The sequence below is a fragment of the Carassius auratus genome, chromosome 5 (assembly GCF_003368295.1).
Source record: "Carassius auratus strain Wakin chromosome 5, ASM336829v1, whole genome shotgun sequence".
In the NCBI taxonomy this organism is placed as follows: Eukaryota; Metazoa; Chordata; class Actinopteri; order Cypriniformes; family Cyprinidae; genus Carassius; species Carassius auratus.
Window position 1 is genome coordinate 704481 of NC_039247.1, and position 27332 is coordinate 731812.

The 27332-nt window shown below is 35.4% G+C and overlaps 3 protein-coding genes across 4 annotated transcripts; 2 read left to right on the plus strand and 1 right to left on the minus strand.

Annotated features, from left to right (window-relative positions):
• Positions 1–19454, plus strand: LOC113070077 (unconventional myosin-XIX-like). Its single transcript, XM_026243244.1, has 23 exons — positions 1–262; positions 3733–3880; positions 4380–4528; positions 6036–6149; positions 6675–6801; positions 6916–6985; positions 7077–7179; positions 7318–7414; positions 7528–7604; positions 7775–7865; positions 8450–8615; positions 8822–8895; positions 9020–9255; positions 10546–10722; positions 10861–11001; positions 11255–11362; positions 11462–11532; positions 12434–12513; positions 13797–13951; positions 14071–14200; positions 15384–15469; positions 16033–16368; positions 18469–19454. Exons 1-23 carry the CDS (start codon positions 143–145, stop codon positions 18583–18585), a joined length of 2973 nt encoding a protein of 990 aa, XP_026099029.1. The 5' UTR covers positions 1–142; the 3' UTR covers positions 18586–19454.
• On the minus strand, positions 19399–21617 carry LOC113070108 (zinc finger HIT domain-containing protein 3-like). The gene is made up of 6 exons (XM_026243299.1): positions 21507–21617; positions 21331–21405; positions 21171–21208; positions 20451–20513; positions 20239–20322; positions 19399–20155 (listed from the first exon to the last, which is right to left on the minus strand). The coding sequence occupies exons 1-6, from the start codon at positions 21509–21511 to the stop codon at positions 19965–19967; spliced, it is 456 nt and encodes a 151-aa protein (XP_026099084.1). The 5' UTR covers positions 21512–21617; the 3' UTR covers positions 19399–19964.
• Positions 21516–27235, plus strand: LOC113070096 (complement component 1 Q subcomponent-binding protein, mitochondrial-like). Of its 2 annotated transcripts, none has more exons than XM_026243280.1 (6): positions 21516–21830; positions 24120–24270; positions 24520–24607; positions 25493–25588; positions 25695–25838; positions 26866–27235. In XM_026243280.1, the coding sequence occupies exons 1-6, from the start codon at positions 21626–21628 to the stop codon at positions 27013–27015; spliced, it is 834 nt and encodes a 277-aa protein (XP_026099065.1). In that variant the 5' UTR covers positions 21516–21625; the 3' UTR covers positions 27016–27235. The 2 variants fall into 2 exon arrangements, with proteins under 2 accessions (XP_026099065.1, XP_026099074.1); XM_026243289.1 differs by having other exon boundaries at positions 25713–25838.
• Positions 27236–27332: the final 97 nt, after the last annotated feature.

The window sequence follows — 27332 nt, forward strand, 5'->3', positions numbered from 1 at the left end:
CCGGCGCGAGAGCGAGCGTGGTTGAGAGTTTTGTCCTTCAGTGAGGCTGAAAAATCAAACAAATAACTCAGAAATATCAGCCTAATGGCAGCGATATAATACAGTAAATACTGCGAGACGTGTCTTCTTAAAGTTTACAGCTATGGCGAATGTCAAACAGAAGATTTTATTCAAAAATAAAGAAGTTTCGACCGTTAACAGTTCTGACGGGACATCAAGGAGTTTGGAAAAGACTGGAAGACCAAACCGACAGAAAGAAAAGGTAAATTACGCTAACTTTTATTTTTTTATTAACTGCTAATTTGACACGTTTTACCTCAATTTGACATTTAAAATGTATTACCTACAAAAAAAACAAAACAAAACTTACTAAAATAAAAAAACAAACATTACAATCATAATGTTGGTCATCATCAAACATCATGGTGGTATTTACTAGTTTATTGTTTTAAGAAATAGAATACACTTCACTTTCAGAATTAACGTAAATTACAATCTGAATTTTAAATGGCTCCCTTTTTATAACCACCCTAAATATTTTATTTGTTGGGAAGTAATTAAAAATGCTTGGTGACTAGGGACTAAAGCTCGTTTTCTATTGAACAAAACCGTAACGTTAATAAAGTGATTTACAGTGATTATTTCTAATCACTCATTTGAACTGTCTTGTTTTTCCGGTGCTCCCTCATTTGCATTTTCATTGACGTGTCTCGTGTTGTCATTAGCGGATTAAGAAACGGTGCAGTCAGTCTGAAGAACATACGCAGATACTTGGATTATTCCGCACTCAGGTTAGACTGATCTGAGCATGCGCAGAACAACCACCTGAACACTTATTACAGGCGAGCCCTTTGATTTAAATTTTTTTTATCATAAAAAGGTTATTTGACATTAATCCAACCTATTTTAGTGTAAATGAATACAAATTATATTGTCCATGGTGACAATTTTTTTTGCAGCATTTACCCAGTTATAAAGTTTTGTTTTACCAATAAGTGTGAATAATGCAATTGGTTTGTTTCTCATGCTGCAGGTTTTAATTTGATTTTTTTCTGGGCCATCATGATTCATGCATTGACTCAAGTGTTGGTGTCAGAAAGAAAGTTCCCTACAGATGGAATAGGATCAGTTCTATGGGAATTTACATTTAATCATTTAGCAGATGATTTTTTGTGTTTAAATAGAGAATGCTAGTCTCTCTCTCTCTCTCTCTCTCTCTCTCTCTCTCTCTCTTTCTTAAAGAATACAAGTAGTAAGAATAGAAATAGAATAGTGGGTGCAAGTGTTAGGGTCAAGTTTTTTCTTTCTTTCTTGCAATTAGAATACTAAAGAGTGCTAGAGTTAGAGGGACTAATGAACAAATTACAAATTTTACGAATCCCTGCACTAGCCAAGGTCTATCTTACCATTTTTTTAAGATGTTCACCAGTCAGTTCAGATTCCTCTTAACTTAGTCTTGTTGTGGTGCACCTGTGTTATTGGATTAGTCAGACAGTGTATGATTAGCTTGTGTTCAGCATGTCCTGACACACGCTGTCAACACATGCTGTCATCAGACCATATGGATTCACAGCAGCATCACAGGAAGGACCTGCAATGCCTCACCTGATCTTCATAAAGTGAAGTCCAGGCATATTATTTTTAGGAAATGTTCTTACTCTGTTGTTGCTCATTTATTGACTTTTGCTTTGTCTTTCAAATGAGGGATAGTACATGCAATTAGTCAAAACTCAAGGTGTCAACCAAAGATGCCGGAAATATAACAAGCAAATGTACTGGCTTGACGCATTTAAAAGGCTCTTTCTTTTGATAAACACATCTGGCATAAGCTTAATGGTGATATTGTGCACTTTTTAATTAACATATAGTTGCATATAGCCATTTAAGCATCCTCAGGCCATCCAAGATGTAAATGAGTTTGTTTTATCATGGGAACAGATTTGGAAAAATTTAGGCATCACTTGCTCACCAATGGGACCCTCTGCAGTGAATGGGTGCCGTCAAAATGTGCACAAAGTCCAAACAGCTGATAAAAACACCACTGTAATCCACACCGCTCCAGTCCATCAGTTAACATCTTGTGAAATAAAAAGCTGCACGTTTGTAAGAAACAAATCACCAATATTTTAACTTCAAACCGTTGCTTCCTGCTAAAATATGAGTCCATAACTAAGGCAAAATCGACAATGATTTACCTGCGATTTTGTATATTGTCAGTGAACAAGGGGGAAGTTGTGGCCTAACGGTTAGAGTGTTGGACTTGCAATCCAAGGGTTGTGAGTTTGAGTCTCAGGCTGGCAGGAATTGTACACTGCTCTGGGTGTGTGTTCACAGTGTGTGTGTGTTCACTACTGTGTGTGTGTGCACTTTGGATGGGTTAAACGCAGAGCACGAATTCCGAGTATGGGTCACTATACTTGACTGTATGTCACTGTCACTCACAACGTGTAGTAGGGCTGCATGATATTAGGAAAAAATTACATTTTTCTGCAATATATATTGCGATATGAAATATAATCTAATTTTTTCTTACAAATATAATGGGGTGAGCACACTTACATTCTCAAATTCTTAAATAGTTTAATAAATAGAACATTTTTGTAAAGTGTTACAGTTTTTTATATTTATATATATATATATATATATATATATATATATATACCAATTCAGACGTCTCATGAGTTCAAAGTTGTACAGGTCAGTTGTTTAAACCATTCATTAAATTGAATCGGTTCAAATGAATCATTAGTTCGCGAATCAGACGTGTAAGGCACGCGTTGTGTAATTATCTGTGCAGTTTAGGAAATCGCACAAGATTTGACAACACAGAAAACATTTCTTCACTGGATAGTTTTTTTTTTCAGACACCATTGTGTCAATTGATTTTGATTAATATGCGCGAGGGAGAGAGAGCAAGACAGCGCTCTTTTTGTTTGAAGACGGTGAAGGTGAGCGGCTGGCGGAGCAGCTGGCCTGTACGGATAATGAATAACGGATCAACTACGACAGCCTACATCACACATCCTGCGATGTGACTATAGTGGATTCGTACATCGTGATATCGATGCTTAAACGACACATCGTGCAGCCCTAGTGTGTAGTAAGTGCCAAAAGTGTTGCCAAGTCTGCGGTAGTTTTTCATGTGTGCGGGTCAAAGTGACCACAATCCCAATAACGTGATATCTAGCCCCAATAATGCGAATTTTACCAAGAGAACCTGCCAAAAAACGTGTATGTTATACAGTCTATGGTTATAACCCGGAACGAAACGTGATTGGACTAATTTTGAGAAGCAATTGTGCAGGTTTTGTTTTGAAAACCTGGCAACCCTGATCTGAACGCACTTGCTGGATATGAAAATCGCATTCGATTTTTTGCACATCCTTATCCATAACCCATAAAAACACTTTCTTCAGTGTAAAAGTCCACCTTCTGTTGTCCTCTCAGATCTGTGCAAGTGTGTATATTTCTCTCTTGATTCAGACAAGGTGACTTTTTTTAACTGATGAAAGCAATATTGTGGATGAAGGACTCTGAAAACGATGAAAAGGAAAACTTTGCATTTCTGATTATCACCGAACTGGTTTGTCAATGGAATGTAATAAATGTGATTGTGTAGAACGGCATTAGGGCTTGTACTGTACTTTTCTGAATTGGATTGCTGCATGATCTGTAGAGTAAGTGGGGAACGTATTCTTTATTATACCTTTATTTATTAATTGCATCATGTAGATAAATGGACTGAAAGACAGAGCCCAGGATTTCAGGAAATCTGTAATTGATTCACTGGAAGAGGACATCCGAGATTTCCTCATCAATGAAGCAGAACTTCACACGTATGACGACCTCACTAAAGTCAACCCGGTTACACCTTCTACAGGTACAGTGTGCAAAAGCACTTGGCAACAGGCTTGTGTGATTTATGTCAGCAATTATATTGATCATTTATCAGCATTGGCCTTATGATGTTTATTGAAAGTAAATAATGTGTCAAGATTTTCTTCTTCTTCTCCAATTCAGATAATATGAGAATCTTCCACATTACAGTAATTTGATGCCTGATTTTAATTCTAGCATGTGAAATTCTAGACCGGAGCTTGAATTCTGATTCATAATATTGACCTTCATATCACATACAAAATGCAACTTTTATTTCACACTAGTTAAAATTATGCGATTAAGACTTTTCTTTCTCAGAATCGTGAGTTAATATCTCTCAGAATTGCAAGAAAGAAAAAAAAAAAGTCAGAATTGTGCGAAGACACAATTACCTCTTTTATATTTTTATCCTTTGGCAGAAACGAGCCTCCGTACCAGTCCTGTATGTCCTGTTGTGTCAGTTACAGTCCGTTACAGCTGTGTAGTTTTGTGTTTGGCAGTGCTGAAATGTCTGCAGGCCAGGTACAGTGCAAAGGTTTTCTACACACATGCTGGCTGCACGCTGGTCGCCCTCAACCCCTTCCAGCCCGTCCCTCACCTGTACTCTCTGGATGTGATGAAGGAATATCACTCCGCCCCTCAACCTCAGGTGAATACACAAGTCTATCAGTACTAGGGATGTGTGGGTCTTATCGACTAACCGGTACAGCTCATACTATTCGACACTGAAAACAATAGTCGATTACACGACAGAAAAAAAAAAACCTTGATTATCATTCGAATTATCATCATTTTATGTTACTATCAAATTCCCATTGTTACATTTACAACACTTGAAATAAGAAGTTAAAGTAAAACAATTAAAATTATTTTTCTTTTAAAGTGTTTCAGAAAGTAAACAACATTTTTTCCTCATGCCTCACATGAGTTTTCTTCGTGTCAGTTGTGGCGAGCTCAAATGTGACCATGCGAAAGACGAGCAAGGTGTGCAAGGAAACGGAAAAGCTTTGTGAAACTGTGTAATGTCTAATTGGCTTACAAATGTAGGCTATTATATACACGCACGCACAAGGTTTTTTGTTTTTGTTTTGGGGGTTTCTTGCTTTTAGAATAGTCGACTAGTCGGATACAAAACTTCAGTTTAAACAACAGTCAAATTAGTCGTCATGCACATCCCTAATTAGTACACCTCTAACATCAAAATATGGAAGTTACAAATACTTTAGTGTGGAAGACATAAATGCTATGAGTTTTTATGGTTATATTAGTAGTGTGATACTTAATTCAGTGCATTGGTAGAAATATGTCAACTGGTTTGGTTATGTTTTAAAATTTAGTCACCAGAAACCGATTAAACCAGCCTGAAGTATTTAGTTTACTGGATTATCATCAAACGAATCAAAGAGGCATTACTGATGGCAATGCAGGTAATACATTAAATGTTTCTTGGTTTCATTTTTGTTGAATAATGCAAAAATAACTATAACTATTTAAATTACTATACTGTGATTATCTACCATTAATGTGATATAAAATGACTTGTACCGTGAATGTTTTGGTCATATCATCCACTCCTAGTCGTATGGGTTTTATATGTTGTCTTTTGAAATGACAGACGTGTTTCTCTCTTTCAAATGCTGTTGATGCATAACAGATGTTTAGCTGTCCATTTGGCTTTTGCCATAGTAGAGGACAGTGTCAAAACAATGTTTGCACACCTGCTTTGTTCAGTAGGTTCACTGACATTAAATTAACAGTTACTTAGTCTTTAATTTTTTTACTTTCATTTGCACCAAACAATCTGTGTTTTTTTTTGTTGCATCTTGTGCATCAATTTCCACAATAATTAAATTAGGTAAAATGCAAGCTATTTTTTAATTATGAGGTTTGAACTTTTCAAATTGTGGGCCAGTAACTTAGACAGTGCTTTGCTCTACATGTTTATTTTGACGTCAGAGGATGTTATTGAAAAAATTGCAAATCAGGAAGTTAGAAAAAAACAACAACTGAGGCCGCTCTAAATAATATTGACTAACCTTTCAGAGACAGGTAAAGGCAGGTTATATTAAATGCACTGAGGCATCAGCCATCTCTACCTGATTTACAGAAAACACTGTTATACTGAAAACACTGTTAAAGCATCTCTTTGTACACAGGAGTTTAAGCCACACATCTTCATCGTAGCAGAAGAGGCTTATAGGAACGTGCAAGGCCAGGTGGAGCCCATGAACCAATCGCTGGTCGTCTCTGGAGAGAGCGGAGCTGGGAAGGTAAGTGATGTTCCTAATTAACTAATATTATACTCATGCAAGAAAACAGCTTGCTTTGAAATTGGCTGTTTTTGACGGGGTAAACACGGTGTTGTTTTACACTACCATTGAGGAATCTTAACTAAACTAAGTTACAGACTTTTCTTTTAGACCCTAAAGAATCATATCAACTTGTGGACAATTTGCATCCGATGACCCATTTAAAAGAAAAAATCTCCCTTTGCGTTGAACTTTTGAGTGTCGTAACTTTGCAGACGTTGTTTATGCAACTATCAGCAACATTACACACTAACTAAAGTTAAAAAAAGCGACATTAAGAAAGTGTTTTTATAGCACTTTTTTTTAGACTGTTTCTGAGTTATGAAGTTCTAAAGTCTCTTAATGAAAAAATAAAGAATAGAATTATGATTTCTCATTATTTACCATCTTTAAATGATCTTTCAAGCTCAATATTCCAAATACATACTAAGTTTAAGACTGCTCCATGATTTAGACCACATCTCCTTTTATAAAATATCTCCTCAGACGTGGACGTCACGCTGTCTGATGAAGTATTATGCCACTGTGGCGGCCTCTTCTCAGAAGTGCCAGGACACCGTAGAGAAGATCGAAAGACGAGTACTGGGCTCCAATCCGCTCATGGAGGCGTTTGGTGAGAAAGACAGAGAGCAGATGATGTTTTAGTCTCATTTTCTCTCTGAAGTTACACTCATCTTCATTACACTCTTTCTAAAAGTCTTTATTTTCCTTTTCCTTTCTTCCCCAGGCAATGCCTGCACATTACGCAATAGTAACAGCAGTCGCTTTGGAAAATACATTCAGCTTCAGCTCAATGGGTCAGTTTTGCTTTCTCTCCGTTTCACACATGAACCTGAAACATCTTGTGATTGGTGTAAACATCAGTTGTTGTTGTTGTTTATAATGCAGCTCTCAGCTGCTGGTTGGGGCATCAGTGCAGACGTATCTCTTGGAGAAAACCAGAGTGGCTTTCCAAACTCCAAATGAGAGAAATTTTCACATATTTTACCAGGTGAAATAAGAGACAGTAATACTATGAGTTATCATGCTGTATCTATGTAGATTTATCTAAAATCTTTCAAGGGTTTCAGGCAGTTGGATAGTTTCATTTGAATGAATGTTGGTTGTTTATAATCGCTTTGATTTGAAGATGATGAAAGGAGCCACAGAGAAACAGAGACTTGAATGGATGCTGCCTTTGGATCAAGACTTTGCTTGGTTGCCACATGCTGAGAAAACCTTAGAAGGCAAGTATTGCACTTCAAGAATTTGACTTTTAAAGCATGAAAGGAGGAATCTGTGAAGGCACTGTGTTGTGATTTGACATCTTGCATTCTGTTTGTTTTTTGTGTCTGAGCAGAAGACTGTTTGCAAGAGACTGTGGAAGCCATGATCAATCTTGGCATTGATGAGAGTAAACGTAGACAGATTTTCAGAGTAAGTGATGTGTCAAATTACATCAAAACCTGAAGATTGGACATTTTTTAGAGACTTATTGCACTTTCTAAATGACGTTAAACTGCTTTGTTGATGAGGTAGTTTGTAGAAATGGATATTATACCGTTTTTTTTTTTGTAAAATGACATGATTGTTGTGTTTCTGAAAAGATCCTTGCAGGTCTTCTGCAGCTGGGGAACGTGGACTTCAGGCCTGCATCAGAAGAGGCTCAGACGTGTGATCTTGATGAACGCTCCAAAGGTGTGATGTGTTTCAGCTGTATTATTTATATAAAAAGCTAAATTATGACAGTGAATAAGGCAAGATGCATATTCCAGACATGATGAGGCAAAGTGCTTTTATGGATGATGCAACATTCCTCCTGTCTCACTAGTATTTTCCGGTGACACATTGCAAATTGCAATTTAAAATAAAGTGTAGTTTATTCCTGTGATCAAAACTAAATTTTCAGCACCATTACTCCAGTCTTCAGTGTCACATGATCTTCAGAAATCATTATAACATACTGATTTGCTGCTCAAGAACCATTTCTGATTATTATCAATATTGAAAACAGTTGTGCTTCTCCATTGTTTTTCTGGAAACTGTTACTTTTTTGTTTCTTTGATGAATAGATCTTTTGTAACATTTAATGTGTTGACTGTCACCTTTTCAATTTAATGCATCCTTGCGGAATACATGTACTAAAATCAGTATCTGTTATGTACGGAGGCCAAAGACATTAACAAATATTCCCCCCAAGGACGTGCTGGATATGTGACGGATATGGTGTCTGATTAGTGCCATGTGTTGATTACCTCTCTCTCTCTCAATGCTGTGTGCAGGTTTCCTTCAGAAAACCGCTGACCTGCTGCATGTACCGTTAGACGAGCTGGAGTCGTGTCTGACCGTGAGAACTCTGCGCGCTGGAAAACAGAACGTCCTCAAACCTTGCTCTCAGTCGGAGTGCGGCGTCCGCAGAGACTGTCTTGCTAAAGCAATTTACGCACGGTGAGTCGCATATACGATGTCATATCTTACGAAGATGCTACTCTGAAAGAGCAAGTCTTGGGCACAAAACACACTCTACTGTACACGCTACATTTCTATATAATGCAGCATGTAGATTTTAGCATTATTTATACTTTCCAATATACTGACAGTGAGTGCTGGAGCAGATGAACAAAATCTTTTTTTGTTTTTTTGTTTATTTACAGGCTGTTTGACTGGTTAGTCAGATTCATAAACAACAGTATGTGTGCAGACAGTTCCATGTGGTGCAACTTCATTGGTACATGTTCGAATTATTCACTTTTTATTTTAAATACGTTACTTTCCAGTCACAAAGAGATATGTTATCTGGTTTTCTTTAAGGAATGAAAACCCATTTAATCTTTGACGTGTGTCTTCTACAGGTCTGCTGGATGTGTACGGTTTCGAATGCTTCCTCCTGAACAATCTGGAGCAGTTGTGTATTAATTACGCTAACGAGAAGCTGCAGCAGCACTTTGTGGCTCATTACCTGAAAGCCCAGCAGGAGGAGTATGTGACCGAGGGGCTGCAGTGGTCTTTCATACGGTACCAAGACAACCAGGGCTGCCTGGACCTGATTGAAGGCAGTCCCTCCAGTATTTTCTCCCTGCTCAATGAGGTCTGCTTACACTCCTTCATCTCAGAAAAAGATACACATAAATATAATCATTATGCAGGATTTTTGCATGATGAAAATGGCTTTGTCTTTCAAGGCATCTTTTAATTTCTTTTGGATTGTATTCTATTTGTAATTGCAACACAATGTTCACGGTCACTGTTCAAAGTCATACGGATTCGGGCGCCATAATGCATCTAAAAGATTCATTAAAACAGCTCGACACCGCTTTAACTTGGCACGAAGTTCTGGAAAAACTGCCCAGATCTTTTCCCATCCCTTCTCCCGTCTAGTCTAAACCCGTGACCGACACTGTCACTTTGTTCGAAAATCTATTGCACGAATCGATTGGATCAAGCAACACAAGTTTCGGAAACGAAAATAGGAAATTTATTTTAACGACCTTCTCTTGGAGCACATCCGGTTGTTTTTTTTTTTTTTTGGAAAACGCGTCACACAGCAACTGCAGCTTCTGCAGCAAATAATACTAATGCACAGTATTTCTCTTTTTACAACAGAAATGTGAATGCTGCCGATATTCAGACAGTCTCATGCATACAGATACAGATTCGGGCTAGAATCGTCTACATATGCGTTTTTTTTTAATATATTGAATCTTTACATTCCTCCTACCTGTTGTCCGTGGATTTACCTATATTTGGTGTTATTTGCCGTATAAAACTTATTTAGACATGCAAAATCAATGTTACAATCGATTCAATGAACACTTGTCTCTCAAATCAAACTCAAAAATTGTTTTCACAAAAGTGACAACCCAAGAAAGCAAAGTAAACGGTCGCTCATTTGTAGGTTGCATTGATACCTAGCGGTGGATGCAAGTTAAACAGTATAACACTACCTCATTTTTTTTCTTCAAATGAATGCACCTGAAATTAATGCAATAAACACGTTTTTGACAAAGATTTCAATTTGTTTGTGGTCTATATAGCCTGCATCAAAATGAGGTTTGCAATGATGCGCCCGAAGGCTCGGGTTGAAGACCCAATCAGTGATGTCACAAAATGCTAATTTTTTTTAATTCATACCTACGTAATCACCATCACAAAAGTTTTACTTTTTTTTTTTTTACATTTAAACTTAAAAAAAAAAATTTTACTTACCTACCGACACTTTTTTTATTTCTTTGTTACTGCAAACCAAAATATTTTTAAGAATAGCCTTATTTACAGCTTTATGACCATTATACATAGTGAAATAGCTTTTTAAATAGCACTAATGAGTTCGTTCTTTCTGTTTCTCTAATTCTTTGTCCACTGTCTGTCTGTTGTCCAGGAGTGTCGTCTGAACAGAGCATCGGATGCGAAGCAGTTTTGTGTGCGTCTGCAGAAGGAGCTGTCAGATAACGCCAGCATCAGCTGGGACAAATTCAGCAAACAGCCCCATTTCACTGTGGCCCATTACGCAGGCAAAGTCAGCTACCAGATCGAGGGCATGATGGAGAAGAACAAGGTGCAAACTATATAAATATTTGCGTGCATGAACTATGTAGCTTGTCTAAGCTGAAATTTCTTATTAATAGGTTTATAAAGTGTTTTGATGCTTTGGAGTGAATGCATAATATTGAGTGAATGTCTGTTTGTTCTGCAGGATCCAGTTCCCCCTGAGCTCATCAGTCTCCTGCAGAATTCCCAGGATTCATTGCTGCACAGTCTTTTTGCTGACGGTGACCGTGAGAGTGAGGGTTTGCGAGGACACAGTAAAGTGGCCACTGTCGTCTCTAAATTTAGGGTAAAGAATAAAGATGTTATAGCATTGCATTTTGTCTTCTGATAAATGTCAAGGTGTTTTTATGTATCATTTTGCATTAGCTGTTAATCAATATGATCCACATTTAGATCATTTTGTTGTCCCAGTACGTGTTATATTCTTGATTGCACGAGCTGGCCAAAGAGAAATTTTAAAGGAGACACACACTCATTTTTAGATTGAGCTGAGTCTGTGTTTATAATGATCAATTGATTGTCTTTCTGTGAATATGCAGAACTCTCTTGAAAGCCTGATGAAGATTTTACACAGCACCACACCACACTACACACGCTGCATCAAACCCAACCCCGACTGCAGACCGCTCACCTTCAAAAGGGAAGAGGTAGGAAAAAACAGATCTTCACTTGGGGTTTCCTTGAGGTTTATTGTTCACAGAATGGGTTTATACTGGCTAGTGAGTCTCGGTTTGGTTTGTGTTCAGGTTATCGCTCAGCTTGAGGCCTGTGGGATAGTGGAGACCATAAACATCAGCGCAGCAGGATTTCCCATCAGGTAACACTCAATCTCTTCATTTAACATTTAATACACTTCATTTTACAACATATAATTGTATTCAAAATAGAGATGATTGGGATTCTCTTGGCCGCTTCCATTTTTTTTTTTGTAAGTGTGACAGATTTTTGCTAATTCTGGTTCTCTGTGACCCGTAGGATGTTCTCGCTCTCGAAATCAAGTGCTCTGTGACTGAGGTAGAAATACAATTAACTGAAAATGCGTTGCTTTATATAACAAAACAGACGTAATTTTTCACCGTTTAAAAATTGCTTTTTCCTAACCTGATGTTATTATTACCATTAAAGGGATAGTTCACCCAAAAATGAAAATTTGATGTTTATCTGCTTACCCCCAGGGCATCAAAGATGAACGTGACTTTGTTTCTTCAGTAGAACACAAACTGAGATTTTTAACAAGCCGTTGCAGTCTATCAGTCTTATAATGTAAGTGGATGGGAATCACTGCTAAACGTACAATAAAACAAAATAAAAACATAAAACCAAATGAAAACCTGCGGCTCGTGATGATACATGATGATACTCTGTGCAAGCCTCGCTCTCACTCACATCAATACATTATCAGTGCATTAAAATCTAAATTATTCTTGCGTGAACTTTTTTGGGTGGCCAGGATTCAGTGCTTCCTAGTTATTAAAAAAAAAGTGTACACACGGAAAAGAGCGTGACTGATCTCATTGCCTGCGCCGCTGGCAACAACACGGTCTCGCTCAAAATCAGAAAAACGTGAGACTGACCAACGGCCGGTCAATCAGTGCATCTCTAATTTAAGAGGCAATACTACTGGCCAGAATTTCCATATCGCCTCACGTTTAGAGACGTTATTACAGAATTCCTTTTAGAATCAAAACTAAATTATTATAATTTATTTTTTTGTACAGGATCCCATATGGCAGTTTCCTCCAAAGATACGGGCTGATCACAAACACCAGACTAACTGCACAAATCAACCAAATACACAGTATGTAGATCATTAAGTGAACATTAAGTGTTTTATTCTCCTTTTCAGTTCCTGATTCTTGTCTTGTTCTTTCAGTATCCTTCTCTCATTTCTTCCCATCTTCTTTTACGAACGCAGTGCTTAGATAATGTGAATCAGAATTCCTCAGGTGAATTCCTGCATGCTTATTTAGTGGATATTTTGCATGCAGTGAAGCGTTTGCTTGCCTTTTCTTTTTTTCTCTCTTCATGATTTCCCTCTTCTGCATGTTATTTAAATCTTGGCTTAATATGACTAATGTTTAGAAATAAACAAGTTGTAATTTTTTTTTCTTTTCTTTTTTTTGCATGTGGTTTCTTGTCAGGGCTTGTGGGATTTGGTACATTTCTTAGATGTGCACATTAGTTTGTTTAAAGCAAGTAAAAATCTGTTTTAAATCTCAGATAAACCAAGAAAGCTCAGTCTGTTTCCTGAAGATCTGCGTTCCTGCAGAGTCTAGCTGTAATCAAATGCACCTAAACCAACTAAGCTAGGTATTTAGAAATTTACAGATGTGAGTTAGGGCAGGATTTGAAGTAAAAAATCTCCAGGAAAGTGGATTCATGGGAACAGGATTGAACATGTCTGCTTTAACACCTTGAAGAGTCAAAGCAAACTTTTAATTGAACATGTTGCAGCTATGAGATGACACTAAAGAGCTTGATTTCAGTTGCATTAAGGCAAGACACAGCAGGTTTTTAACTAATAAATGTCATTATACTTCCCCTGTTGATTTATAACAGTGCATTATGACATTTGTTTGTATTATAAGTTTTCTGAAATTTTGTTTAATATGCAAATGAGGCATTATTGAGTTAAATATAAATAAATGCATCACTCCATACGTCAGAAAATACTGTCAACAGTCCAAAAAGAATACTTGGTTTTTATGAATAAGCTGTTATGTAAACCAGGTGAATGATATATGAACAAACAAAACCTTCAGAATATAATAAGGGAAAAAAACATTAAGTTTGTTGTATGCAATTGCTGCTGAAGTGGATCTCACGGCCTTTAAAGATTTATGTTGTATTGGAAATCCAAAGACGCAAGTACATGAAGTGTTATAAAATAAGTACCTTATTGTGTATTTTGGATGTTTTCTTTCCGGTAGTCTTAAAGAAGACATTATGGAAGTAAAATAGCCCACATTTTAAAACTAGCCCAGTGCATGGAAAAGCAATGGTTTTACCTCTAGTGTCTTGGCATGAAACACAATAGAAGTATCATTAAGTGTATTTCTAAAGCTCCACTTTCACCCACAGGCCCTGAGATGAGCAGTCAGACGGTTCTGAGTTCTGCAGTAGAGGATGTGCTTAATGTGGTCCTCAAGAGACGTGCCACACACTCCACCCTCAGCCCTGATGACATCAACATGCTGCACTGTGGCAGGACCAAAGTCTTTCTCACACACTCTCTGGTAAAGCATGCAGTCAGCAGCTCTTTCACCCTGTTTACCCTGTCTCGGCTGATGCAGTCACAAGCAGTCAGATCTGATGTAATGTAATGTCAGTAGTTATTTTATCATATGTTGTGCAGTTGGAGATGCTGGAGGAGCACAGGAACAGGGTGCGCTCACAGAAGGCGTTCTGTATCCAGTGTTGCTGGCGCAGGCACCAGACCCGTCAGCATAACCTCAAGAGACAGGCTGCCACACGCTTACAAGCAGGTTAGGATTTCACTCCTTTATTTTGTTATTACAGGTAGTATGGTTGTATTACAAATAGAGCTGCACAATTTGGCCAAAATGTTTTGATCATATCTCAGTATGGATATTTAAAAAGTAAATATTAATATCTATTAATTAATTAATATCATAAATTATTGTTGTAGTTATTAGTATTATAACTAATACAACTACTACATAAAAATAGAAGAAAAACAAAAAAACATAACTTTTATTATAGTAATATTTCACTGTAAAATAAAAAAATAACAATGTACAAAAATTTATAATTTAAGAATTGTATTTATTTATCTATTATTTTTGTTTGCACTTCAACAGGATTATTACAATACTAATATTGTGGCTGTCTTAATTTAATCGTTTTAACCATTACATTAAAACATTGAAACCTTAACCTTTAATTTTGACAGAAGAATGCATGGAGACCTTACAGCTTCTCTTTTGTTGAAAAACACTTATTACAACTTTTATTGCATTAAATCACTGCCTTTGCAGTTTAATAATTGCATTAAGCTATATTGCAATTTCAGTTTCATTTTGATTAAGAATACAATCCTAAAGACACACAACCTTGTTCTAGACCTTTCAGAATTAAAGCTGGGAATCAGCTGGTTGGGTTAGTAGGACACTTTTAGACCGCTTAGAGATAAAGTGCACAAGCGAGAAGCCGTTATTCTTCAGGAATAGACTCAGTGACTGTGCATTACTCTCTGACCTGTGCTTGGCTGAAGGAGCAGACATCTGCTGTGCGTCTAGACGCTGTCACCTGATCAACTTCCTCCTGATTATCCCTTAAACTCAGAACAGAACAGGTGCAGCTCACCCGAGCCAAATAGCTGCTTCACTGAGATCAGTAGAGCCAAAAGTCAAACAAGTTCACAGTTTAACAATTAAATAACAAATTAAAATTTTAAACCGTAAAGAAGGCCCTATGAAATGTGCTGAATTTTTATTTTCCCCCAAATTCAGCCTGTTTTAATTCTTCTTTATTATTCTGTTTTTATGATTTAATGCAAATTTAATTGTCGAGCTATAGTAGTCCATTAATAACATTGTGTTTCTTTACTTTTAATCATTTAGCAGATGCAATGTAATCCAGTATTTGTACAGTATTTAGTACAGTATGTAGTGTTTTTAACGGTCTTTATGTGCATCTTTATCACAGGTGTGAGATCCTGGCTGGTCAAAAGAGAGATTTGGAAATGGCACAAAGCTGCATCAGTCATCCAGACCAGATGGAGGCGCTGGAGGGTTAGCATTGTGCTGATTTTTATTGTGATTAATAAAGTCAGACCGGACTTGATAGACTTTGTCTCTCTCTCTCTCTCTCTCTCTCTCTCTCTCTCTCTCTCTCTCTCTCTGTATATATTATTATTATTATTTTTTTTTTTTGCCAAACATTTTTTATTGTTGTTATTATTACTTTGATAAGTACATTATAATAGTAATTTCTCCAAGTTTTTTTATTTTATTTTTATGGATTTGTAATGAGCCTTGAGTAGCACACTGTTTAAAATGAACACGTGGATAAATTTTCTTTCTTTTTTTATATTCCTTAAAGTACTATTATTATTGTTGTTATTACTGTACAATATTAATCTATTTATGTTTTGATTTGCTCAACAGAACTTTTATTTTGCTGTTTTGTTGTGAAGACCTTTTTAAGTTTCGGTGTTTATTTGATAATCTTTATTGTCATTACAGAAGTTAAATGGTTTCTGAACGCAGATTCATGCTGGCTTTAAGTGTAGATTTAGCTTCAGTTAAATGTGTTTTGTGCTGTTCTCTTATCTCTCTGTGTCTCTCCTCTATAGGCGTGGATGGATGCGTTAGCTGAGGCAGAGCTGGATGATGCTGAGGATTTCATGGAGAACGAAGCATCATGTGTGTCTCCGAAGCTGGATCCTCTGCTGAAGGAGAGAGGCTCTGTGCAGCTCTCCAGCATCCAGGAGCCTGTGATGGTCAGAGGATGGCCCATCGGTCTGGTCATGGCCTCTGCTCCCAGCGTCACCGTCTCTCTGACAGCCACGGGTTTCCAGCAGATCAAGTCTATGATGGCGTGTCTGAAGATCCCATTCAGAAACGGTGAATACAAAGTAAAGACCAACCAGTTTGACCAGGGAGTGGCGTCTATCAGAGCTCAGCCGCGGGTAAGAGATGCTTCAAACATACGGTTAACTGAGCTTTGTTTAGTTCTGAGTGACCTTGAATGATTCCGCTTACACTTAGTATTATTTATATACTATTATAACTTTTATTAACTTTTTTTAAGTTAATATTTTAACTTAAGTTTTCAAGTTTGTCATTTTGTTATGCGCTTTTGTCATATGAGGGGTCATATGATGCTTTTTTTAAAAGATCATTATTTTGTGTATTTGGTGTAACAGAACATGTCGAAATGCTTTAATGTTCAAAAACACATTATTTTTTCAAATACTGTACGTTATTGTAGGTCCTCTATGCCCCGCCTCTCACAAACACCTCGAAGCCCCTCCTTCTGACAAGCGCAGTCTGCTCTGATTGGCCGACTGACCCAGTGCATTGTGATTGGCCGATCACCACAAGCACTAGTCAAAAATGTAACGCCCCTTTCTGTAATCGAGCGTGTGTTTGCAGTAAACAAGCCAAGCCAAGGACGGTGAAGACAGCTGTATCTCTCTCTCACACACACACACACACACACACGATGTGCAAAACTCGGCATTTATACAGTCCATGCCAAATACTAAAACTAATAACATACTTACAGCAGCTGATTCAGAAGTGCAGGGTTGTCACTTCAAAGTCAGAATGACCTCCTCTCCAAGGTTCACGAAACAGTCGTCCATAAAATGCATTGCTGTTCTGTTGTAAGTAATCTTAAAGATTCCTAAATGCATCTATTTTCAGAAGAACAAACAAAGTGCTTTTTCTTTCTCCTTGATACACACACATCTCCCTGACATGACTGCTTCAACACTAACTGGGCGGCATCACGCAGATATTTCCACATAGTGACGTAGAGATGTTGGGTGTGTTAGAACGAGATGTTTTAGGGGGACGTGGTTGACTCTTAACTTTGATAAAGAATATCTCTTTGGATTTGAGACTTTAGTCTTTGTATCTTTACAGGTCTTCTTTATTTACCAAGAGCTTGTAACACTCCAAAGAGAAAGAAAGCTTTGAAATCGCATCATGTGACCCTTTTAACCTGTTAAATGTCACCCCGTCCCGTATACGGGACGCCTACGTTGACTATACTATATTACAATCAAATCTAATCTAATCTTGACAAACTATATATCGTTGGAAAGGTCTAAGACTCCCAAATATATATTTTACCAATATTTTTTGTTAAAAATTATGTAGGAAAAGTAATAGATTAATTTATGACAATAGTGCACCCTCAGAAATCTACATTACAAAAGGAGCTTTGACCTTTGTTTAAAAAAAAAAATACTTCCTCGATGCCTTTTTCTCTATCACATTTTAGAAATCATCAGAAGTTATATATCACTTGAAAACATAAAATCTCAAAATTCATCCTTCAAAACCCATTTTAAAATCAGACATTGCATTACCATGTAAATGACACATCAAAATCATGTTACAAAATGTTTTCAGTCATGAATTATTAAAATGTAGGTTTGTATCATGCACATTCATCTCTATCTTCAAAAACGTGAGTGACAGTTTAAGTTAAGACAGGTTAAGTTTGTTTTAATCTTATTTTTTTTTCCAGCTTTATTACTTAAAATATTTTTAATAGATCTTTACTCTGATGTAGATCAGGTTGTTCTATTTTAATGTGGATTTAATTTTCATGCATTACAAAATTTTGTAAGCTGTAATATATGCTATTGTATTTTATTTTTGGTAATTTTGTAATGTGCTTTTGTAATTTAGTTCAGTTATTTGCCATGGTAACATTTCAATATATACATATATATTTTATCTATATTACTTTATGAATGGATTAAAACTATTTTTAGTTTAGTTTTTAAATGTCTTTAAAGTTTTTATACATTTTTGTTTACTTATTTTAGTACTTCAAGTTAAACAGGTTTTATTTCGGCTAGTTTCCAAAGCAGTACAGTTGAAAACAAAAAAAATTAATACAAAAAGTGTCAAATGTGTCAAATAAAAATTTACCAAAAGTAACAGAAATGTTCATGGTTTTAGTTAACTAATATGCCAGACAGATTTTGATGTGAGATGCAAGTATATGTTTAGATATTGCTTTAACTGTTATGTAACTGTGTTTTTGACAGGGCTCCATTAAGATGCATCTCCAGAGATCTCCGCTGCTGTACGCTGACATGCACCCAGTGAATAAGACAGACGTGGTGACCGGATTCAACCAGATCCTGCTGGAGGACAGGGCCTGAGATTTCATGCAATCAATGCACCTTTGAATACACTACATTAAGTGATATGAAACATTTAGCTGCCTTACTGTTAGTGCAATTCAGTGTTTAGTTGTATTTAAAAGTGCCTTTTAATTCTGCTCTGCGTTCAATCAGTAAACACTAGTTTTTTTTAAATAACTAGTACTTTATACAACAGAGCTTTCATTTTATACTAGAGTGATCTGTCAAGATTAAAACTGGGTCTCTTGCACAACTTAAAAAATATTTGTAGATGAGATTTTAGTTTTTGGTCTAAAGTTATTTATAATATGCTGCTAAATATACCAAATCGTGTAATTCAAAACCTTGCATTTGATTTCCATTAATATCAGTGTACACAAACTGATTAAAAAAACAGACTTGTGACATTGTGATGCTATAATTATATTAGTAAGTTATAATGATACTGTAGAGAGTATAGTATTCATAAAAATTATGAAGTAATTCATAATTAATTATTCATTGCACAATGTAAGACTTGAAGCACTTTAAGGTAAGCCGTGGTTTCTGCATTGCTGTTGATGCTCTTACCAAAGCAAACTGAATTAATTAAAATACTATTTGCATATGTATCTGTAGTTCTGTAGTATTATGCTATTTTAGACCGAAATGTATTTTCGAACACCAACCACTCAAAAGCACAACACATTTCTCTTTAAATGTGAGTTTTTGGTTATGAAACACTGAATTGCATGTGCAAACTGCATTTATGATAAACAATAATCTATATCTATGTGTATTTATACTCTCAGGGTGTTAATCAGCAAAACATGTGACAACTCATAGTACTACTTTAACCAATCCAAGACTTGTCAAACTTTAATGACAATAAATATCTTTAGAGACTTGTTCTGTTTTTGATTTCTTTTTACATAATCTATAGTCTGGAAAAGTAATTATAAAATTCATCAGTTAATGTCTTGAGAAGACCAAAGCTGCGTGTTTGTATGAAACAAATGCATTATTAAGAAGTTTTTAACTTCAAACCGTTGCTTTCAACTAAAATATGAGTCATTAATCCATAAAACGTTTCTCCTGTTGTCTCGCACATCAAAATACGTCACAATAACGGCGCTTGATCAGTGCAGATTTCTCTCCTGATTCAGACCAGACCACTTTTTCACTGGACTCTCGTTCTGACGGCACCCATTCACTACAGAGCATCCATCGATGAGCAAGTGATGCAATGCTACATTTCTCCAAATCTGATGAAGAAACAAACTCATCTACATTTTTGGGTGAACTATTCCTTTAAGACATTGATGGCATTCAGAAGACCTTGGTATAGGACAACATTTTATATGATTGCATTAACATTTAAAAGTGAAAATCGGTCGATATGTGACAGTTCGGTCCAATCAGAATTCATCATCATCCTCGGCTTCTGTCGGTTCAATAATTTTTAAGCACTGATCAGCAAACTCCACAAACAGCGGCTCCTGCATGGCGTCTTTCGTGGCTTTGGCTTTATCTTCAGCAGTGTCCACGGACATCATTAACCGGCGGAGATGAGGATTCCTCAACAGACCCTTCAACGCCTCTGAATCAGCTGTGTGCATGAAAACAATCTGTAACTGATCCCCTAAAAACAGCATTAAAGATCATGTGAACAGGGTGTTTATCACTTCATACCGAGCTGCTGAAGTTTCTCTAATGGCACTTTGTCAGTCTGACTGTCTTCATCAAGACGATCCTCGACATCCCACGGCTTTTCAGCTGAAACCAAACACATTTATTGAACTTTTTAAACTTGATATAACTTAATTTGTTCAAAATCATCATCAAAAGGAGGCAGAAAAGTTCTCTAGATCACACATATCTATTATTGATGATGATTTACTCACCGTTGCTCACTGGTGTTGAGCTGCTGGAGGCTGGATCTGATTCTTTAACTGGATGACATGCATCTATCAGAGGAAAGAGAAATAATCACTTCAATAGTTTGCTTTTGATACTTTGTTTCTGATTCTTGACTTTGTGCTCAGGGCAGTCTGAAAATAAACAACAACAATTGTATTACTAGTACTAATACTAATAGTTATAATTATAAAATATTAATATTAGTAATATATAATTAACATTTATATTAGTAATAATAAAATATAATTGAATGAATAATACCAATAATAATTAGTCAGTCTAATAGTATTTAATTAAATATAATCAATACAATAATCAATAAAAATAAATTAATATAAGTAAAAATGATAAAAATATAATGCAATCAGTAAAAATAATTATAATAAAAAAATAACAATAATAAATATTATCAATAATTTTATTAAAACAAATGATATATGTTAGTAATAATAGTAATATAATAAAATTATAACAATTATAATGAAGTTAATACAATAATGTAACCTATTAAAATAATACAAGAATAATACAAATAAAGCTTTTAAGTAGAAAATAGTTGCAACGCTAAGGTCACTAACTTATTAAATATAAACAAGGAAAGCAATGTATGTGGCTTTTGATAAAATCATCTATCAAATGCATAAATGTAAATGTAATCCAATTAAGTTAACTGTTTATTGATTATTATCTTAGCAGAGACTTACCATCATCTTTGTGTCTTTTAAAGCAGCTCACTGAACAACTATAAGAAAAAGAAAGGTGTTACTTATTTGATCGCTATTTGTCCCAAAAGCAAAAGTAAGCTGATAAACATATTATTTATGGTATAAACTGGCACTTAAAGAACACGAATGAATGACTTACTATCTGATTCTGCAGGCTGGACATCTGTATTTAGGAACATGTTCGCTACAAACTCCACAAAGCTGCATAACGGATCTAAAAGATCAACAAACAGAATAAAACGAGTTGTGTTAATAATGCGCTCGTAGTTACTGGAGCCACGTGTTTATGTTGTTGACAACGTGCTGGACTTTTACCTCATTTCCGCTTCCGAGTGTTTCCGGTGTAGAGTGCTGAGGTCACGGTGTCCTTCCCCACGTGTGTGATCCGCGTCCAGCAGCTCCGAGTCCGAGCTCAACCGAACCAGACCTCCGTCATGCTGAAGTCTGTGAGCCGCGCGGTTCAGCTCGCAGCCCGGCTGTCCATCAGCAGCTCCGCCCCGCCGCTCCGCAGAACCTTCAGCAGATCCATCTGGAGCCTCAGCAGCAGCGGAGCGGGGTCCGACTCCAGGCCGAGGCTGCTCACAGCGACCCGGGCTCTGCCCTCACTGTCCTGCGGCTGCGGGAGTCTGCACACCGAGGGTAAACACTGCTCCGCTCTCATACACGACACAACAACTACCACGAGAAACACGTATATATTGTTAAGCTGTGGACAATAACTAACAAGATGTACCTTGGTATTATTTTTTTATGGTTAAAATTATAGGTACATACTAAAAAGTACCATGGTAGTTGTTTTATGGTAAAACTATGTACGCTAACTATAAAATACCACAGTAAAATAATATTTATGGTAAAACTATGAAAAGTAACTAAAAAGTACAACGATAAATGTATGTTTATGGTGAAACTATGGATGCTAACTAAGCTCGACTCGATATTTTACCCGATATTTAAGCATTTTACCATAATCGGATATCGGTTTTGTAATATGGGATTCATAGATAAACACTGCCATCTTGTGGGTGTTTTGAGAATTGTGCTCAGGATCGCCATTGCACACCTAACACCCTAAATTGTATTAACATTAACTATATAAACAGGGGTGCACATAAGTGTTCCGCAGGTCCGCATGTGTGACCAAAATTAAAAATGCGTTATATAAATATGTTCTGACAGCGCATTTGCTCACCGACGTGGTTTACATCTGTTAATACACATTTACCATTTTAGATAACAAACTGTACTATATAAGTTTTATTTTCAATCTGAAAGCATAAATCTATGCTGTAGTATGTCGTTTTCAAAGCACAATGCAAAACTGTGACATTCATCCAATGATGCTCTTTAATCGGCAGCGCTAAACCCGGAAGCACGTATACTTACTTGCCGGCAACCCGCCAAAATAAAAGCCCGCTAATTTTAAGTTTGAATATGATGAAAACGCTTTTATTTATTTATTTTCAGACGCTTTTATCCAAAGCGACTTAAAATTGGGCAACACATAAAGTGATCATTCTTAAAGAGGCAAAGAAAGAAAGTAGTAGTAAATATTAGCATGTTATTTTTAAGTTTACTTTAAAATAAATGTATTTGAATTTAATACTAGGACTGCTTTTTATTTTTAATAATATTATCACACACTATTACTTAGTTTATTTACTATTATTTTATTTTTAAAAACTCAATAAATAAAGTGCAATAATATTATAACTATCATTAATTATTTTTTTATAGTTATATTTAATGGGTCACGCTGTATGCAGTGTGAAAACCAAACCAAATCTCCAGGTTCTCTTATGAGAACCAGGCTGAAAAAATTATGTGCACCCCGTATATAAACAATATTTGGCTAGTAAACATCTAAATAAATACAATTCTATGGAAATTATTTATTATCGCCATAAGCGATCACTGTTTGAGTGTATAGTTCTGTGTAACTGCAGAAATAAACCGTGCTGCCAGCAGGTATTTCATAATCTAGGAGGACAAAACATTATTAATAATTTTGATATAACATTCAAGTTGAGAAATGCAGTAAAAACAATATTTTGTTTTATTCCAGAGAATATTATTCAGTTAATTATTATCGACTCTGTTGCTGCTGATGCTTTTTATAAATAAAATGTTTTTTATTGTTGTAGTATAAAGATTAAATATAAAATGAGACTAATTTTCAACACTTAAAAAAAGACATATATAAAAAAAGAGGGAAAACCAAAGTGAAGTATGTTCTTTCTTCACTCGGTCATTTATTTACTTTTATAACGGTTAATAAATATCGGTTTTGCATATCGGTTATCAGGCAAATAAACATGCAAATAATTGGTATCGGTTATAAAATATATATATATATATATATATATATATCGGTCACTAAAAAGTACCATGGTGAAGTTGTTTTATTGGTAAAAGCAGGGCTGGGTGATATAGTTAAAAAAATATCACAATATAATGTTTAATATAGTTGGTTATTGATAATTACTGACTTTTTTTATAACCTCTCTTAAAAATTGAGCTGTAGAAAAAGGGTTTACATTTAACCACCATTTTTAATTTACCCAATTTGCTAAATCAAACAACTTATTTTAGTTTTAAAATAAAATTAAAATGTATAACTTTTATGATGTATAACTGTATAACTAATGTATAAATGTATAACTTTTTAAAAATATGTTATATGCAGATTAAATCAGTGTTAAGGAACCGTTTGACCTGAGGGCGTAATGAGGAACATAAAGCTCCTCATTAAACTTTTAATACAGTGCAATGAAATAATGACACACCGTCTAAGCTAATATTTATAAATCAAATGTAATTCAGTAAATTGCATTAACAATAAGAACAGAACAGCGTCATGTATTTTTAACCAGAGAAGTGTCATGCATTCACAGTAAGTTGTCTGTTGATTCTGTCTTTATTCTTCAGGTGATAAAGCATTTGCAGAGTTTCTCACTGATGAGATCAAAGAAGAAAAGAAGATCCAGAAGGACAAGAGTCTTCCTAAAATGTCTGGCGGCTGGGAGCTGGAGCTCAACGGCACAGAAGCCAAACTCAATCGCTCGCTGTCCGGAGAAAAGTAAGGGTGGTGTGTTTGACTTTGATCATATGCTAATCATGATGCATTATGGCACACATGAATTATTGCTTTTTTAAAACAATTCTATTTAGAGCAATGCATCTTGCCGATGTTTTAATCCAGTTCATTGCATGCAAGGCACGCACAAGCAGATGTTTATTAATAAATGCATTGAGCAAATTCATCAGCTGTCATTTGCAGAGCTTGTTTGATCATATTTATGCTTATGTGGGGTTTTGTGTTTGACAGAGTCACTATCACTTTCAACGTGAACAACAGCATCCCGCCGCAGCTGGAGGAGGATCCTGAGCACACACAGAAGAGTCCGGAGGGCGAGGTAAATACTGTAAAAACAGGAAAACTACCCGCCTAATGTTCTTAAACTGTTGAAGGTGTTGCTGTTCTGTCCTGTTTTTTTTTTTGTTTTTTTTTTTTTTAAAGGTTTAGGGTTGCAGCATGAAATCACAAAGATGTGAGTCATAAATGCATTAATAAAAAGGCTTTTTTTTCATACATGAAAGTGAACACAAATTAAATGTACACGTATACAGACACTTTTATCCAAAGCAACTTACAGAAGAGGAACAAAAGCAATAATGACAGAATTTAATTCTAGAGATTTAAAAATAAATGTAATTTTTTTTTTTATATATAATCTTATTATTAAATATATTGTTATTATTATATGAATTAAATTAATACATATTTTATTCAAAGCAGCTTATAGGAGAAGAGCATAAGCAATTTACCATAGAATATAATTCTAGTGAATATAAAAAAATATGTGTATATATAACATTTTTGCTACAGTTCAAGAACACAAATAAGGTCTGAGTAATATTAAGTAATTTTGGGTTTATCTACTTACTACTAAAGAGCATATTTTTTTACTCAATATCTACCAGATTTAATATTTTTCAGTTTGGCATAACTGCAGAAATATGTATGCATTATTAAAATGGCCAATGGCATTGAGTTTTGTTAATTTCTGTGAATTTACAGTCTGGAAATCACACTCTTAAAATCAAAATCAATGTTTTTCAAAACTGTGTGAATCCTGCTTCTTCCGATTAAAAACACAATTTTTGCGAGAGTGAATTAAATGAAGAAATCTCTTGATTTTTAGTTGTTTAAGCTGATGCCGAGGTCTTAGATTTAAACACAGCACACAGCTGAGCACCTCATCATGGCATGTTTTTAACATGTTTACTGTGTTTTTCAGCCTGACATTGTCTCAACGCCCAACTTTGTGGTTGAAGTGACCAAACCTGGAGTAAAGAGCTCACTGGTGTTTGACTGTCATTTCCCCGAGGATGAGGTGAGCCGTTTTTCTCTTTCGTTGTTGTGTTTAAGGTCAGTGTGACTGAAGGTCCAGGTATCTTAAAGAGCATGTGAAATGATATAACTGGATGTCAAATCCAAAGCTGTTTGTCTCCGAGCAGACGGCTCACGGTGAGACTGAGGAGGAGAGCGACATCTTCGCCATCCGTGAGGTCAGTTTCCAGCCGGAGGGAGACGCAGAGTGGAAGGAAACCAGCTACACACTTAACACAGACTCTCTGGACTGGGTGAGAGCTGACAACGGTCTCCATGATGACCTGTCAAAATAAAAGTCTGATTTAACTTGAAGAAAGTCTATAAGAAATATACTGCTTTTACACAATATAGTGTGCTTTCAAAGTAATAATGCAATTGCTACAACTTTTTTTTTTAAGGAATATTTTTTATTCTTATTTTAATTATAATATAATAATAAAATAAGCCTAGGTTGTGCAGAACTTCATTGGCCTAAAAAAGGAAATGTAACATTTTCAGTTGATTGCATCTTAAAATATTAATTCAATTGTTGATGTTTTGTGCCTTAATTTGATTGCAATGATTTTTGATAATGTATTTTTTATTCAATCATAAATCCATAATAAAAAAAAAAAAAAAAAAAAAATATATATATATATATATATATATATATATATATATATATATATATATATATATATATATATATATATATATATATATATATATATATATATATAATAAATTGGCTTGCTTTATTATTAATATTTCATTAAAATAGTAAAACAGAATCCAGAATATTTAAAAACTGAAAAAAAGGAATTAAAAAAAATTGGAATAAGTTGATGTTAAATTATATGATTTCAATATTTAATTTAATTGGTTTAATTTGATTAATTGATTTGACTAAAATCTAATATAACCATTAAATCAGAATCTGGAAAGATTAAAATGGGGCAAAATAATCCATAAAAACTAACTTTTTAATTTAATTTCATTGAGCCTTGTTATTGTAATTTTTTTATCATTTTTACAATTTAATTGATTAAATACAAATTATTGAAATTTAACTAAGCCATTAAAATGGGATCAAAAAAATTCACAGAGCCCTAAAAATAAATCTTTTGATAAACTTTTAATAATAAATAGTTGTTAAATTGTATAGTGTTCATTATTTACAATTGCTTTTTTTATTTTACTGAATTTATATTTAACCATTAAATTAGAATCCAGAAAAATTAAAATAAGGATGAATTAACAAATGCACAGCAGTGACCTCTGACCCCTCTGACTCTCTAGGCCCTGTATGACCATCTGATGGGCTTCCTGGCTGACCGCGGCGTCGACAACACGTTTGCAGATGAGCTGATCGAGTTGAGCACGGCGCTGGAGCATCAGGAGTACATCAAGTTCCTAGAAGATCTCAGCACTTTCGTCAAATGCAAATAGATTCTCGATTTATTAAGACTTTCTTATACATCTGGCTCATGTGGTCTGATGTGATGACAGGACGAAGATGAAGGCAGAACGGTTTTGTATTTAATTTTATGTCATGTTTATGTGCACACACACCACGGTTTCAGTTCAGATGTCGTCTGAGGGGTTTATGGGTCTCGCAGAGTCCAGAATGTTAATGAGAAATAAAACTGAGTGGAAATAGAAGAATTAATGAAACTGGCTTTATTTTCTTGTTTGTGAAACCGGATCAAAAACCTTTTATTTCTTATTTCACCCAAACAAATCAAAATAAGTGCTCTATATTTTAC

What these genes read in the sequence shown, in the direction of transcription:
- LOC113070077 (XM_026243244.1), top strand. Translation starts at nt 143, where the DNA reads ATGGCGAATGTCAAACAGAAGATTTTATTCAAAAATAAAGAAGTTTCG. An exon ending in TCCGCTCATGGAGGCGTTTG is followed by an intron (nt 6,802 to 6,915) that starts GTGAGAAAGACA and finishes TTTCTTCCCCAG; the next exon opens with GCAATGCCTGCACATTACGC. An exon ending in ATTCAGCTTCAGCTCAATGG is followed by an intron (nt 6,986 to 7,076) that starts GTCAGTTTTGCT and finishes TTTATAATGCAG; the next exon opens with CTCTCAGCTGCTGGTTGGGG.
- LOC113070096 (XM_026243280.1), top strand. Translation starts at nt 21,626, where the DNA reads ATGCTGAAGTCTGTGAGCCGCGCGGTTCAGCTCGCAGCCCGGCTGTCC. An exon ending in AGAAGAGTCCGGAGGGCGAG is followed by an intron (nt 24,608 to 25,492) that starts GTAAATACTGTA and finishes TGTGTTTTTCAG; the next exon opens with CCTGACATTGTCTCAACGCC. An exon ending in GTCATTTCCCCGAGGATGAG is followed by an intron (nt 25,589 to 25,694) that starts GTGAGCCGTTTT and finishes TCAAATCCAAAG; the next exon opens with CTGTTTGTCTCCGAGCAGAC.
- LOC113070108 (XM_026243299.1), bottom strand. An exon ending in CCAGCCTGCAGAATCAGATA is followed by an intron (nt 21,209 to 21,330) that starts GTAAGTCATTCA and finishes TTTTTCTTATAG; the next exon opens with TTGTTCAGTGAGCTGCTTTA. An exon ending in CTCAACACCAGTGAGCAACG is followed by an intron (nt 20,323 to 20,450) that starts GTGAGTAAATCA and finishes GTTTGGTTTCAG; the next exon opens with CTGAAAAGCCGTGGGATGTC.